This window comes from Manis pentadactyla, chromosome 7 (genome assembly GCF_030020395.1).
Source record: "Manis pentadactyla isolate mManPen7 chromosome 7, mManPen7.hap1, whole genome shotgun sequence".
Classification (NCBI taxonomy): domain Eukaryota; kingdom Metazoa; phylum Chordata; class Mammalia; order Pholidota; family Manidae; genus Manis; species Manis pentadactyla.
Window position 1 is genome coordinate 132,051,999 of NC_080025.1, and position 15,547 is coordinate 132,067,545.

Here is a 15,547-nt window from a genome sequence, read left to right on the forward strand (position 1 = left end):
CAAGAGAACAAATACTTATGGAGTGCCTACTGTGTGCTGGGCACTGTGCTTGGGGCAGAGGTATGAAGAGACATGCACCCCTGTCCTTGGGGAGCTTCCTGTCTGATGGGGTGGAGCATGATCGGTCCCCATGGCGGTGCTGTTGAAGGGGCCTGATCTCACCTTGAGAGGCCAGAGAAGACGCAGGCCAGAGCTGGCCAGGCTCAAAGCAAAGGGCAGAACCTGGCCCTCTTCCTTGGCGTTCAGCTGGGGAGAGATGGCAGGCTGTACCCTGGGGTTTAATAAGCCAGTGGAAGCTGAACTCTGGAAAGGAAACTTTCGATGCCCTGATTGAGAGGAAGCTCTTCCCCCAGTTGAGAGCTCTTCCCACACATCTAGAAGGAGAGGTGAAACTGGGCTCTGGACTCCCAAACACTGAACCTGGGCGGGTTCAGGATCCACCCACGGTCCACCTGGTCCGAAAGGCAGGAGAGATCCTTTGTGACTGTTGCCTTCAACTCTCTGATAGAATCCTTCAACCTGGAGGATGGAAATGCAAACAGCTTAGAGGAGGTCAAGAAAGAATATGTCAACATGTACTCCAGAAATCACAGGTAAGACCCCCCAAGCAGGGAGACCCAGAGCCCCCATTCTTCTTTCCTGTTCTGCTCCTGCTCAACTTCCCCTCCAGAATGCAGAACAGATAAGTTTGGAACAGTCTTATCTATCAGGAACAGTCTGGTGCTAGAGAGAGTTCTTTTGTTTTATTCTAATAACATGCATTGGCTTTTTTTCCCAATTATAATAATAATCCATGCTTATTACAGAAAATATCAAAAATTTCAGAAAGGCCCAAAAGAGAAAATAAAAATACACATTGCTTCACCACTCAAGTACTCTCAATGTTGATTTCAAAGAATAGTCTTGGTTTTTTTTTCTATTTTGCACCTTATTTTATAGAGAAATGAGATCATAGTTTTCATACTGTATTATAGCTTTAAGAAGAAAATAATTAGGGGCTTTATTGAAGGATATAGACGAATATAAGGAAAATCTCAATCTCCACCCACTTTCCAGGCTTCATAGGAACCTAAGAAAAGGCAAGTTGGAGGTCAGAGAGGGAAAGAAACCATGGTATGCCTGCATGTCACAGATGCTGAAAGGGGAGCTCATTTCAAATGTCACACTCAAACTGTGAAAGAGGGCTGAATTAAGAATGCCTCTCTTATGCTTTTATGCTTTTATGCTCTCCTCTTTGCTATTTAACTCTCAGGCTGTCTGGGATTTTTGTGTGTGCAATGTAGATGTATTCACTGCTGTGCTCTCTAAGGATGGCTCAGCCCACAGTGCCACATCTTCACCCTGCAGAGCTGCTTCCAAAGCCTTGGAAGCCAGCTGCACTTCGGGGGCAATTGCCGGGCCCTCGCCACAGCACTGTGTATATTCAAGTTGACCTCCGATGGGACTCAGTACCATCAAATGTATTCGCTCTGAAAATAGGGCTGCAAACTGCTTGCTGTTCAGAACCTACCAAAAGTCTGCCTACATGGAGTGCTATCATGTCCTGTCATTTCCGGTGGGGTTGCTGATGACATTTTTTCTTCTCTGTGCTTTTCTGTGTTTTCTACTTTTCTTCAACAATGAGCATGTTTTATATTCTAAGGGAGATAATCAGGGGGAAATGATAAATTATTACAATTATTACAATATATACAATTTTGCATGGTAGACAATGTGAGAATACAGAAAAGCATAAAGAAGGACATGACCACCTCCAATCGCACTCCATACAGACAGCTCCTGTCACCATTTTGGACCCAGAGGGGAGAAGGGAGGTGTAATGTGTGTATGTGTTGAGTGTATGTGGCAGGCTCTCTGTAGCCACATTTTACAAATCAGACCAGGCCCCATCTCACAATCAGCCTGGGAGATGGTCTCAGTGAGGTGGACATTTGCACTGGTGTTTCCCAAATGGCCAGTCACTGATTCCACTCTGTTTATGACATAAACCATCCTTGCCTTACTGATTTACAATACAAACTTGATCACACACTAAAATCTTATCAATACTTATGTTACTTGCCCATATGAGAATAGCTTCATTTCTTTTAAAATCATAATGACTAAGGAGGATTTTTCACTGGAAATATTATCAACCTGCAATGATTAAAACTGTGGTACCAGCACAGGAATAGACTGATTATATTTTAGAGTTATTATACTTTCATTGATTGCTTAAATTATGAGTGAGCTAAAATGCCTTTGTTCAAGATTATTTGTATTTCCCTTTGTGACAACTTTTTGTACCTACTTTTTGCCCATTTTCCTGTTGTATTGGTGATCTTTTTTGTTATTTAATGCTAGAAGCTCTTTATATTTACTGAGAAATTAGTTCTCTTTCTAGTGTTTGACGTGTGAACAGTTTTCCCTTGGTCATTTGTTTTATTATTTTCTTTCTGACATTTCTTTTTTTTTTTTTTTTTTTTGGGCATGCAAAAATGAAGTCTAACCTGTTGCTCTGTTATAGTACCTGAGTTTGGGGAAATTCTCAGAAAGGCTTTCTCTAAAAAAAAAAAAAAATCCTCCTGTTTTCCTCCAGTGCACTTGCTTTTTAACTCAACATGATACCTTGGGGATTACTCCTGTCAGTATGAAAAGATTCTGTGGGTACAAGTTCTGGTTTTCCAAATTGCATCATACTGTTTCGTCCTCTAAAAACTGTCTTTTGAAAAACAGAATTCTCAATTTTTTAGAAAGTCCAACTTAGCATTTTTTCTCTTCTAAATTGAGCTTTTGGGTTAAATCTAAGTATTAGTTTAAGTGTTTCATGGTTTTGGTACTATTCTAAATGATTTGTTTTACAATTTCAATTTTGTTCGCTACTAGTATAGAGGAATACTACTGACCTTTTTGGGCTTTTGTATGTTGGCCTCATATTCTGCAAAGTCGCTATATTCCCTTCTGAGTTCTAGCCACATATTCGTAGATTCTCTGGGATTTTCTACTTTGATCACCACATTGTCTGCAAAGAAAGTCACTTCTTTCTTTCCTATGTGTATACCTTTTATTTCTTTTTTTTTTTCCCTATTGGACTGGCTAGAATTGCCAGTGTGATTTTAAATAAAGTGGTCATTGTGGACATCCTTGTCTTATTCTCGATCTAGTGGAGAAACAGTCTTTTATTGTTAAATATGACATTAGCTGTAGGTCATTGTAGAGGCCTTTCATCAGGCCGAGGAAGTTCTCTTCTGTTCTGAGTTCGCTGAGAGATTTTCTCATGAATGGATATTGAGTTTTGCCAGGCGCTTTTCTGCCTCTGCTGAGAGGATCATACGGTTTTCAGTCTGCTGAGGCGGTGCGTTCTGGGGACTGATCTTCAAAGTTCCAACCGGCCAACTTGCGTTCTCAGGAAACGCCCTGCTCGGTCATGATGTAGCCGTCTTCACACGTATTTGCTAAAACCGTGTTACGAATTTCAGTGTCGATGGGGGGCCGAAGTCTGTAGCTGCCTTATTTCTGTTTTCTCACCAGCCTGGTCTTGAATCAAGTTCTTCAGAAAGGTTCTGCCACCTGGTGCCCCACTGAAGCCCCTGAGAAGGACACTGAGGAAGAGGAGGAAGCGGGGGAGGAAGACCAAGAAGAGGAGGAAGACGAGGAGAAGGGGGACGAGGAGAAGAGAGTGAAAGTGGAGCCCCCCTGCTTCCCAGCTGCCTCACCGCCGGACCCCCTGGCGTTTGAACGGTGCGGTGGCTGCTGGCGGGACGGGCCGGGGCCCCGGGGCAGCCTGGGAGCCGCGCCAGGCCGGGCCCTGAGCTGCGGAAGCGCCGGCATCCCCGTACAGGAGGGGCTTGGCGGGGCGCTGGCAGAGGGGCTGGGGAAATGGCCTCCAGCTGCATTTGCAGAGCATGTACACTGTGTTTACCCAGAGTGGGTGGTTATTTGGGGGGCCGCTGATGGGGATTATGAGGGCTAAAGCACCCCCCACCACCAGCAAACACCCGCCCACAAGTCAGCGTTCGGCGGCATCATTGACCTTGTAGTTAGAAGGACAGCAAAACGTCAGCTCAGACTCCTAGTGCCACTCACTGCCCCCAGCCGATCCAAGACCCTTGGCAGCCATGGTGGCTTCTGGAAGGAGGCTCACTGCTCAGCCGAGCCTGACTTTCAGGCCCCAAATTAAAGGGGGTATCAAATCACGTCTGCATATTCATGGGCTCAGAATTTTAAGCACCTCCCGGGGCTGAGCTGAGGCCGCCAGGCCTCTCTCCCTCCACTCTTCTCTCGGGCGGAGAGCTGCTCGCGGGCTCTGCAAGGACTCGGGGGAGGACCCCAGAGCACAGGTCTATGTCACATGGCCCCAAGATGGCCTCTGCTCTCCAAGAGTCAGGGGCATGCGGCGACAAGGGGGGCTAAGCCCCTGGGAAACCACAGAGCTGCGGGAAGGCCCGTGGGCTGTGGACCACCCGGCAGGGAGCACCCTGAGGAGACGGCTAGCGGAGAGACCTGCGGCTGGTTCAGACCTGGGAACGGTGCTGTCTCTGTTCCAGGTATCTCAGCTTCTACAAGCAGACCATGGACCTTTTGACTGCGAACGGCATTGTCTCCTCTCAGGAGGTGACTCTCCCCATCGTCTCTGCGGCCATCTCCCACCTGTGGCAGAACCTCTCCGAAGCGAGGAAGGCCAGCCTCCTGAAGGTCTGGGCACAGATGCACAGCAGCCTCCCAGGCCTCGCAGGGGCCTGTCAGGAGTCAGCCTGTGCCGAGGGCAGCGTGAAAGACAGTGGGGTCGAGAGCCAGGGGGCCAGCTGCTCCCTCACCTCTACCCCCGAGGAGGTGAGCAGACCCTGTTGGGTGGGTGGAGGACTGAAAGTGACTCTCTCACCTTTGGCCTGGAGACACTAGGGATCTGCCCAGGGTCATGTAGCAAGTTCGAGGTGTGTCGGGATTCTGGCTCCCGTGGTGGGCTTCTGAGCTTCCCGACATGCTCCCCACAGCCACAGAATTTCTTTTGCTCTGGTTAGTTTCCTGGCCATGGGGATTATAAGAGAGGGCTTGGAAGACTGGGTCAGCTGGGACTCTTTTGGCTGCACTTTACTTTTTCATTAAACATGAAGAATGTACTATTCCAACCCAGGGAGGCCCCGAGACAGGGAACACCTCCCGGTAGCTCCAGCCGCTGTCACAGGCACTCCGCGCCTCCCTCCGCCCTGCTCTGCCTCGTCCTAAGGCTGGCTTCCCACCTGCTCTCCGCTCCCCACTCCCCCACTCCGCGTGACCATGGAATGGCAACTGGTAGCAACTGAGCTGTCATTCCTCCTTCTCTGTATCGGGTAAGGAGGGAGATTCCCTGCGGCTCTTGCTTAAGGGTCAAGGAAGGCCTTTTCCAGAAATTTCCATCATACCTCTCCTGCCCTCTCATTGGCTGGAATTGGCCAGGTTGTCAGATTACTGAGGCAATGCCAGGCATAATCAGGTTAGGATCATGTTTGGACCAGTCGGGCCCAATCCCTAAGAGGAGGTCAGTGCCCACCCCAAAGAACATGGCTGCCACTCAGTGAGGAGAGGCGGACGCACGTTGAGGAGGCGACCACATTCACTATGCATGTGCTCTCAGAGTTCAAGGCTAGAATAGCCATGGTTTGGTGGCGTTAGTGGCCACTCAGTGCTGAGATCAAAGTGGGCCCCTCAAGTCCTCGTCCAGAATTAGGCCAGCCTCGGCAGGCTGCTGCTCCCACACGGGGCCGGGTCTGCCCTCGCTTTTTCTAGCCCAGGGGCATGCGGTTCTTGCTCTCTGAGCCTGTCCTACAGTCTGTGACACTGAGCATCCATGGCCTCTGTCAGGTACATGTCACCCCTGGTCTTGCCCTGAATTTCCACACACCCTGGAGTGGGTGGTCCCTTTGAGGAGAGATGTCTGGTGTCTGTTTAGGGAGTCACAGCGCTCGAGAGCCTCCCAGTGCCTCTGACCCCGGGGGGACCCGTCCTCTGGGAAGTTTCCCAGCCAGCAGGGCCCAGCCCTGGAGAGCTATGGGATCTTGGTCACCTGGCCCAGTCCTCCCAGGTTACAGACGAGGCCTGCTGAGTGGGGTGACTTGTCCAGGATGCACGGTTCCTTCCTTGGAGATTGTATCTCCTTCATCATAGATTTTTTTTTTTTCAAATCCCTCTGCCCTTTGATACCTGTTTATGGTCAACCCTCCTGATGCTTCTCAGGTGGCATTTAGTAAAAAAAGCAGGTGGCCGGCTAATGCCCCAGACCCACTGACTCAGAGTCCCCGAGTGGGGTGGCTCAGAACCTGCATTTTTAACAGGCACCCCATGTGACTGATGCCCATGGCCTTACTGGAGGGGACTCCCAGGGAAGACCTGCAACACTCAGCCACTGCCCCCTGTCCCCTCCCCACCAAAGCATCACTCCACTGGACTTTGGCTTCTATCTGTTTGTCCACTCACGCTGGGTCCACCATGAGAGGACGTGAGTTCTCCTTAATGATCAAAGCAAGGCCAGATGGTCAGCAGCCAAAGACCTCATATCCAGGGCGTATGTCAGCCTGCCTAGACATCTTTGCAGTCCTGAAGTACCTGGCCCTGGAGTCTCACAACAAAAGGCAAAAGGAAAACATAAACATACACTGAATGCATGAATAATTCTGTCAAACTGTCCACTGCATGTGGGCGCATTTGCAACACAGACCTTTGTTCAGGCAAGAGCAGACCCAAAGAGAAAGCCCCAGAATATAAAGTGCCCAAGTCATGGAATTGGCTCGTCCTGCCTTCTTCAGGAAGGGCTATGGGCTCACTTTCTTCTGGTGTTGAGGGATGCTGGCAGCAGAGTCCCTCAGCCACGTCCAGAGCTGGCTCTGCCCACACTGGCATCCCCAGTTTGGGGCCAACCCAGGGCAGGGTGCCAAGGTTAGCGGAACAGAGAACACTTGTGCCTGAGGTGGTTAGCCCTGCTGTGACTTCTACATTAGTTGCAGTGAAACCTCTTTAGCTACTGGAGCTCCCGGAGAGCTTCTACTGTGGAGCAGCTGTGTTTGGGGTCAGGTGTGCCCAGGAGGCACCCGGGCAGTGCCCTTTCAGTTCTGAGAGATGTGGCTCTGTAATGGTGCTGGGTGCCCCAGAAGGGCACAGGGCCTGCCCATGCCCCTCCCGGAGTGGCTAGTGCCAGGGATTTGCATAGGGGAGGACAGTGTGGCCTGCAGTTTTGCTGGACCGACTAGCTGAGGGCAGGAGCTTAGGTCCTGGGTCCCCGCCTGAGCCCTGCCTGGAGGAACACAGAGTGGATGGGCTTCTGGGCTGATGCACAGAGGAGGTCAGGCCTTTCAGGGACTCCTTCCAGGTCCTCTTTGAGATGACCAAGGTGATAACAGAAGAAGAACACCAGAAAACTAGAACAACATGGTTGGAGTCCCAGGAGATTCAGTTCAGGGGAAGCAGATGCTGAGACATGGAGGGCAAACAAGGCATCAGGGAGAGAGCAGTGTCTCCCTGGTGAGAGCAGAGGAGAGACCCTATAGAACCTGCCAGAACCTGACAACTCAGGGCCAGAGGACTCCCTCCCCTCTTCCCAGAGTGCCTGTCTGTGTGAATGGGGTGCCAAATAAAGCACATCCAGTTAAAATTTTAACATAAGAATGCCCCACACAATATTTGGTACATTCTTATGCTAAACAATTATTCATTCTTTATCTAAAATTTGAATTTAACTAATCATCCTATATTTTTATTTGCTAAATCTTGCAGGCCTAGTGTACCTCACATCTCTGTTGAATATTTCATATTTTTCAACAAAATAAAGGAAAGCAGGACTGTGAACTATCTAAAAAGCAAGAGTCCCAAATTGGAAACATATGACATAATATGGGTCAGGAAATAGATCAGTATGTCAACGATGGACATCTCTGGGGGATTGTTTGTCAGTGATTTTTATTTCCTTTATCTGCTTCTATTTTCCAGAATTTCCACTATGAACATGTGTTTCTTTTATAAAGCAGATAATGTTCAATAATAGGTAACATATTTGAGCTATCACCATGTGCCAGGTGCTTCGCATATATCATCTTATTTAATTCTTACAACATCCCTATGGTCAGGCACTGTTGTGAATCCCCTTTATAGAGCAGGATTCCAGAAATGAAATCACTTGGCTGAGCCTACACAGCTTAGTGAGGCAGGGCTGGGAGGTGGCTCTCCCACAACCTAAACCCAGAGCCCCTAACCTCTATGTGCAGCTGCCTGGGCATGAAACTGTTGAACTGTGGCCCTGGGGCTCAAATAGTCTCTGCACATGGGACCGTGTAGATGAGCCTTTTTCCAGTGTAAACTGAGGCTCTGCTCTGGCTGCTGCAACTGCAGCCTGAGCTCCTGCCTTCTTTAAAAAGAGACCGCAGTCCTCAGTGCTTCCCTGCCCCTCTCAGCAGCCTCCAGGGTTGGCAGTTTGTTCTGGTTGGGCAAGAGCTTGATATGCATCCTCCGGAGGTCACCCAGCAGAGACCCAGGGTTTGGGCCCCACCTTTAACATGCCTGCTGTTTGGGAATGAGGGAGAAAGAGAGAGGGACCTCATACCTCTTTCTCCTCTGCAGAGTTATTTCTGACACACGAAGTTCTGTGCTTTCTTTCAGATCCTTTTGGAAGACACCTTTGATGTGGCAAGTTTCCTGGACAAAACTGAGACTCCAAGCACATCCAGCTCTAGGTGAGGAAGGGAGTGTGAGATTAGGGGTGTGTGGGAGTGTGTGCCTGGAGTGTATACATGAGTGTGTACCCCTGGGGGATCTTCCGTGGCCTGGCGCCTGCAGCCCCCCAATGGGCTGCATAATTCAGGGGAAGTTCTTGGAGATCCACTTTTTCTGTGGTTCCAAGTTGGCTGGTCCTGGGATTGTGCCGTTGCTCTGGGGAGGATCTTACCTGGGGCTTCTTCAAAGTAAAACATTCCTCCACCCTGGCCCAGGGCTGACCCACAGCTGGTTATCAACTCCAGGCTGTTCACATTGCACGGTCCTCCCAGGTGAGGTGGCTGCAGGCAGGTTGCAGCAGTCTGCCTGGCCTGGGAGGCGGGCGGGGGCCTCTGGGGCACAGAGCACCTGTGCCTGTGTGGAAACAGGCCTGAGTGCTGGGTTTAGGGGAGTCTCTGAGCTGTACCCGGTGGGGGCAAAGCTGCTTTTCACAGGGCTGGTGGGCCTGGGTCTGGAGGGAGGGAGGTGGGGGTGGCTGACCACAGGAAGTGAGAAGACACAAAACGGGATCTGGGGAGATTCTAAAAGAGCAACTTGACTAAGTCTGTACCACAGGGCCATTTCCTGGGGAGCGCCAGGAGGACTGAAATCCCCCCCGCTACCTTGAAAAGCTGTGGTCTTTCAGCCCCAAGGCACCTGCCCTGCAGACACCTGTGCTTGTGGCATGGCTAAAAAGCCCGAGCACAGGTTTTATGCCTAGGAAGTGAGGGCGACATACACCCCTGACCCTAAGGACCAGCTCCATTGTCCCGAGGCTGCGAGGACGCGCTGACCCTGGCTTCCTGGCCGTCTGCCGGCACACGAGCCTTCTCGCCTCTGTCAGCTGCTCCACCCGGCTGGACAGGCTTGTCCCAAACCCCTGCAGTGATTTTGTGCAGTGACTCTGTCCCTTCTCAGCTGTGTCTGGAGTTTTATTTTACTGGAACTAACTGGTGGCGGACATGCTGTTTCTAAGCTGGGCTCAGGCTTCGAGAACAACTTTGTCAAGCGGTTGCCAAACTGCCCTCGCCAAGCAATACTGGAACTCCTTGCTGTGCTGACAGAACCAAAAAACAACCTATTTAAACATGTTCTTTCTACTTTTCACTAGAAAAGGCAAGGGTTGCTGCCAGAGGGTTCCTAGGCTGACTGTGGGATCTCCTTCTAGGAGGAAGTGAGGCCATAGCCTAGCGCTGGGCGTCCCCGTCGTGGGGCTTCTGCCCCAGTCCCAGGAAGGCAGTGGAAAGGGAGTCTTCTCCCCATATCAGAGCTTGTGTTCCATGTCAGACCTACTGCGGGGGCACCTCAGGACTGACTCAGACGTGCCATGTGGCCCCTGAGTTGTCTGTCTCAGCAGCCGCAGGTGGACCAAGAGTGTGGGGGAGACGGCGATCTGGCTCCCCTGTTCCAGCGGCACAGCTGAGCACATTGAACGAGGGCACAGGAGCCAGTCTCCCTACAGACCTGCTTCCCCTGGAGGTTCCAAGCATGGCATTGGAGCTGAGGCACTGCAAACCTTCCAAGAAGGGCTCCAGCTGGTCTGAGAATCCAGCTGGGGGTTTAAGTGTAGGGAGACCGGCACCCCATTGAGTGTCCTCAGCTGTGCCTCTGGAACAGGGGAGCCAGATTCCCCCTCGCCCCAAGAGTTGGCCTCGGGCAGCAATGTCCTAGGCTGCTGGTCCGCCTGTGGCTGCTGAGCCACATCGCGTGTCTGCGTCAGACCTGAGGTGCCCCCATGCGGTAGGTCGAACACGGAACACGAGCCCTGATCCAGTGCTTGGTTCACACTATAATCCAAGGCTTTTAGGGGGTACCAGCAGAGGTAAAAGATTAGGATGCTAAATATTTGCTGTTTCTTCTTCCAGTTCAGCATTTGCTGGCTGCAACCCCGAAAATCCAGAGGAGAAGTTTCAGCTCTACATGCAGATCATCAATTATTTTAAAGGCCTCCCGTCTGTTAATTTTCAGGTCAAACAGGTAGGACAGAGCAGAGAGTGGAGACCTTCACTCACCTCCCTTAGGGCTCTTCAGGGGAGCCCTAGTGGCCCTCACCCAGCTCACCAGGGGTCCCCTGGCAGGCGGTGCCCCTTCATGCTGCTCCAGGGATGGTCAACCTCAGCCCGATGCATCCTGTGGAATAGAAGACGCTGGGGGGAGACTGAGGGAAGAGACAGATGGACAGCCTCCAGGGCAGCCTGAGACTGGAGCCCATTAAGTAGCAGCCAGATCCCAGAGGCCTGGCTCTCCACAGGCATTTGCAAATGTTGTGTCATTCCTTGACACCTTTCCAGGAGCCCAAGCAGCTTAATCACCGTATGAGACCTGGGGTTAATATGTGCTCTAGGCTCTCAAAGGGTATTAATGTCTGCTTCCTGAAAGCTGACTGTGCAGCTTATGGTGACTAAGTAGTGAGGGTCTTGGTTAGAAGGTACATTCCAGAAGCTCTCACAATGGGAGGGGTTTACACCTGAGCCACAAGGGAACAGGCCCCTTTCAGATTCATACCTGCAGGTTTTTCTCTACTGATTTAGCAAACATACAGCTGCTTATTAAAAAGGTAAGCAATAATCACAAAAATGTTTGTCTAAAAATAATTAGGACAGATTTCCAATAGGATAAGGTATAAGTGGCCCTTTTGCCCTCTAACCCCTCATTTCCCTCTGCCGAGACCACTGAGTCTCCAACCTGGAACCAAGGGCCCTTCCCTCTGGTTTGCCCTCCACCTCCCACCAGTCCTTGGCCGTCTGCCCCTCACCACTGTGTCCTTCCTTCTCCAGAACACAGGAGTGAGTCCACTTTACCAGGCTGTGGGAATGGGTTGAGGGGACAATCTTTGCGTTTCCTGCTTCCTTGCCCCACATGTGGCAGGAAAGGAAGACCACGCGGGATGGGAGTATCCATGTAACACAGAGGCGCTTGGACTTGAGTCGTTGGGGATGCTGGTTGGAAATGCAGATTCCTGAAGCTGGAGAGCCTTGGATTATAGAATCAGCCCCCAGTCTTGGGACCAGGTCCCATATTCATGAGATGGCTGACTGGGCTTAGCAATCTGCCCAGGGCCCAAGGGCGTCGACCTCTGTCTGACAAGCAGGGCTAACAAACAACCGGGGTCATTTTCTGTTGAGCTGCAGAGAGACGGGAAGAGCAAAAACCCAGGAAAATACTTGTACAGGAAGAGGTAATGGGAGTCAGAGAGGTTGGCTGGGGTCCTTGTAAAAAGGATGAGAAACACTTGCTAAACAAACAATGGCTGCTGCTTAAAAAAATGATCTCCAATAGCTAACCCAAGTACATGGTTTCAAATTCGAGCATTACCAAAAGATGTGCAAAGAAAGCTTAGTCTCTCTCCTCCTAGTGCCCCTTGGTCAGTGACCCCATTCCTTTCCCCAGAAGCAACTACCATTACTGACTAGTTTCTTGTGCAGCCATCCAGAGATATTCTACAGATGTTTACATATTCTTTCAAATACGAATGTGCCTACTATGCGCATTGCTTCATACATTGCTCTTCTTTAACAGTGTATCCCATGGCTAGAGAGCCATTTCCTTCCTTGTTTTGAAACAGCTGCACATTGTTTTATCAAGGGGGACACTGTGCTGTAATTCACTGTCCTCTACTGCTGGGCAGTTGATTAAAGCTTTAAGATTTCCCCGGTCTCTAATATGGGACCTTGGAAATCCCCAGGACAGGAAAGAAGCCAGTTCTACTGTTTCCAGGAAAAGTCCATCTGGAGATCATGGAGTATGGAGTTGGTGAAATGGAAACTGGACCTTCCCCCCATAGCCCTACCATCTTGGCTGGAAGTAGAGACTGAGGGAGCAGGGTGTGCCTGATGGTGGGGCCCTCTCTTCTGCCAGGGGCCTGGATAAATTAAATTTAAATAAAAATGTAATTTTCTTCTACCCTGTGTTTTGCAGGAACCAGACCTTCCCACTGATGATGAGATGATAATGTTGAGGTGCATGGAGACCTTTGATGATGATGAAGACCTGTGATGGGGGGACCTGGGCAGAGAAGGGAATGAATGAGGTGGTGGTTTCCAAGTTTGAGTGCTGGCAGCCAAGGTTACACCTGCTTCAGGCTTCCGGGACATTTTGCTGTGGGCTGTCCCAGAAGCCTTTCAATGGTTTTCACTTTTTGTTTCTGATTATTACAAGGTATTCAAAAGTGGTGTGGCCCTGTGTCCGTCTTTCAGGGTTGTTTGCTAGGAAGGACTGCCCTACTATAGGCCTCACACCTGCTCCACTGTGCTCATATTCAGGGGGTACAGCCATGGGCCTTTCAGGAGGAGGACAGGCTAGATCTGTCCCTGGAGTTGGCATGACACCGGGTACTTTCAGCATACCCTGGGTTTGGGGCACTGTTCTGGCGGGTTCTAGAGGGTTCTGGAACCCACCTGTTCATCCTGCACGCCCTGGGAGCCCTGTCCTATAGGACATCAGAGTGAGCCAGCTGCACCTGCTTCTGGGAATAAGGACTCCTGAATGGAGTCCAGGCCTGATGCCACCATGTTCTGAGCGCTTTCTGGAGAGGGTCCTCTGGGAAGAGTGCTTATGTGCTGGGGGGTGCACAGTGGATGTGGTAGTTAAATCTACGTGTCAGCTTGGCCAGGCCGCAGTACCCAGATATTCGGTCAAGCACTATTCTGTATGTTTCTCGGAAGGTATTTTTAGATGAGACTAACATTTAAATCAGTAGACTTTGAGTAAAGCACATGACCCTCCATATTATGTGGATGGCCCTTATCCAATCAGTTGAAGGAATGACTAGACCAAAATACTGACCTACTGGGGATACAGGATAATCTGCCGAGCGCCTTCAGACTGGACCTGCCACTGCAGCAGCCTGCTGGCCTAACCTGCACAGTTCGGACTTACCAGCCTCCACAGTCACACAAGCCCATTCTTTAAAATAAACCTCTCTCTCTCTCTGTCTTTCTCTGTGTGTGTGTGTGACTATGTGCACATGGATGTGTACATGCACACATAAGCATACACACATCCTACATCCTATTGGCTCTGTTTCTCTGGAGAACCCTGACCCTTCCTGAGTGTGCAGAGAGAATGGGTTCACTGGCTCCTGAGAGTTTACACGCCGTAGCAACAGCAGCTCCCTTCCCCTGAAGGCCTCTCTTGTGCCCTGGAGAACCTGACACACAGGTCCTTAGGATCCAAACCAGTCCTGCCTGATGCCACAGTCCCAGCTCTGGGGCTTCACTGCCATCCTGTGACACGTGAGCTGACCCCCAGGACAACCACTGGCCCTTCACTGTCCACAAACGAGCAAATCGAGGGAACAGGGAGGGCCTTCATGCCCAGGGCCTGAGCTTGTGCTGGGAAGAAAGGGAGGAGGGGCCCTCGTGGCATGGTGCTCAGGCCAGCCACCCCCAGCGATTCAGCAAGCCAGGAACAAGCCAGAGTGCGGGCCTTTACAGATACGGCTGCAGCCCCAAGGAACCAGCGCCCCCTCGTTGCTCCTCACTGCACCGGCTCCTCCTTGTCCGAGGCTGTGGCCTCATTCCTGGAGCATCTCTGCAGCGGCCCCCGGTCAGCACGGACCTCGGCAGGATGCTGTGTCCCTTCTCCCCACAGCCGTGTAGGAGTGTCCCCACCTTCACTGCCTGCACACTCCCACAGGGCTCACTGGGCATCTCTGCAGCCCAGGACGGACTGGTGGCATGAAGCTACCTTGAGATGGAACTCGTGCCCCTCCTCTCCACCAGGGACAGTCCAGCCATCGTAACAGGAGAAGCAGCCAAAGCTGAGGCTGGTAGGTGCAGAGAGATGGCCGCTTGTACATGTCCTCTTCTGGTGGCAACTCCACAGATTTCTTGGTGAAATAGGAAGCTGAGAGCCAGGGCGAGGACATGGTGGAAGCGGTTTCTGAAGGCAGGGGAAGAGAGAGCCGAAGTCCTTAGGGAAGGCGGCATGGCTGCCAGGCAGCACCAAGGACCCACGTGGAGTTCACGGCCATGATCAAGATGAGACCTGTCAGCACGGGTGTGTGTTCTCTCCAGCAACGTCCAGCTGCATGGGTGCAGGTACAGACAGGGGAGGGGAAGAGTTGCTTCTGAGCAGCATTAAGGTTGTGCCAAGCAAGTGAGATGACAGTGAGCAGACCAAGGGCGTCAAGCATGCAAGAAGGTGACTATTGTGATAGATCACAGAACTGAAGCTGGGCAAGGAGGGCAGAAAGGACAAGAGGGAGGATGGACAGGAGATTCAGGTCTTGGGCAACTAAACGGTTACTGGACTGGGGACACTAGAGGTACGGAACTAGATAAATATGAAGCAGTGGTCAGAAAATCGCTTGGAATTGAAACTGTAGGAGGTGCATCACAGGTCCTCACAAGGTCCAGGCTGGAATGTGGCCAGGAAATGGGCAGCTGAGATGGCACAAAGCACCCAATCATTGCAGGCGTGGAGCTACAGGATGAGAGGCAGGGTGGGAGAAGGATGAGCGGTGTGGGTGCACAGTCACCAAGTGGCCAGGAAGATTGCTGGAGAGACAGTGAGCAGCACACTAACGTCCTCAAGGAATGGTGACATGGGCTCTGCTGATGCCAAAAATAAGGGGCATAGGTGGGGAAGTCTGGTGGTGTGGGGTTCAAAGCAGGAGTAGAGTGGAGATGTCCCGTAGGAAGTGCAATTAAAGATCTTCCCCGTTCTTCATTATCCTGAAATTAAGGTTCATTTCTATTTGTTAATTGGTTTCCACGAGAGTCTTACAAAGGTTACATTTCACATGAGCTTATTTTCTAACCTTATAGCAAAAAGAAAAATGTGTACAAATTATGTAAATATAACTGTCAGCTTTTCATCAGCTAAAACTGCAAAATGTCTTCTAGGA

General features: G+C 50.9%; 1 protein-coding gene across 2 annotated transcripts; it reads left to right on the plus strand.

Moving 5' to 3' along the window:
* Positions 1-276: 276 nt before the first annotated feature.
* LOC118922602 (stimulated by retinoic acid gene 8 protein) lies at positions 277-15,452 on the plus strand. 2 transcript variants are annotated; one of them, XM_036905555.2, is made up of 6 exons: positions 277-593; positions 3,511-3,720; positions 4,527-4,812; positions 8,605-8,678; positions 10,563-10,674; positions 12,616-15,452. In XM_036905555.2, exons 1-6 carry the CDS (start codon positions 574-576, stop codon positions 12,691-12,693), a joined length of 780 nt encoding a protein of 259 aa, XP_036761450.2. In that variant the 5' UTR covers positions 277-573; the 3' UTR covers positions 12,694-15,452. The 2 variants fall into 2 exon arrangements, with proteins under 2 accessions (XP_036761450.2, XP_036761449.2); XM_036905554.2 differs by lacking the exon at positions 12,616-15,452 and having other exon boundaries at positions 10,563-11,456.
* Positions 15,453-15,547: the final 95 nt, after the last annotated feature.

Bases quoted from the DNA above. Each gene is read 5' to 3' on its own strand.
- LOC118922602 (XM_036905554.2), top strand. From the start codon at position 574: ATGTACTCCAGAAATCACAG. The intron at 594-3,510 runs GTAAGACCCCCC...TTTTCTCACCAG, and splicing joins ATGTACTCCAGAAATCACAG to CCTGGTCTTGAATCAAGTTC. The intron at 4,813-8,604 runs GTGAGCAGACCC...GCTTTCTTTCAG, and splicing joins TCACCTCTACCCCCGAGGAG to ATCCTTTTGGAAGACACCTT.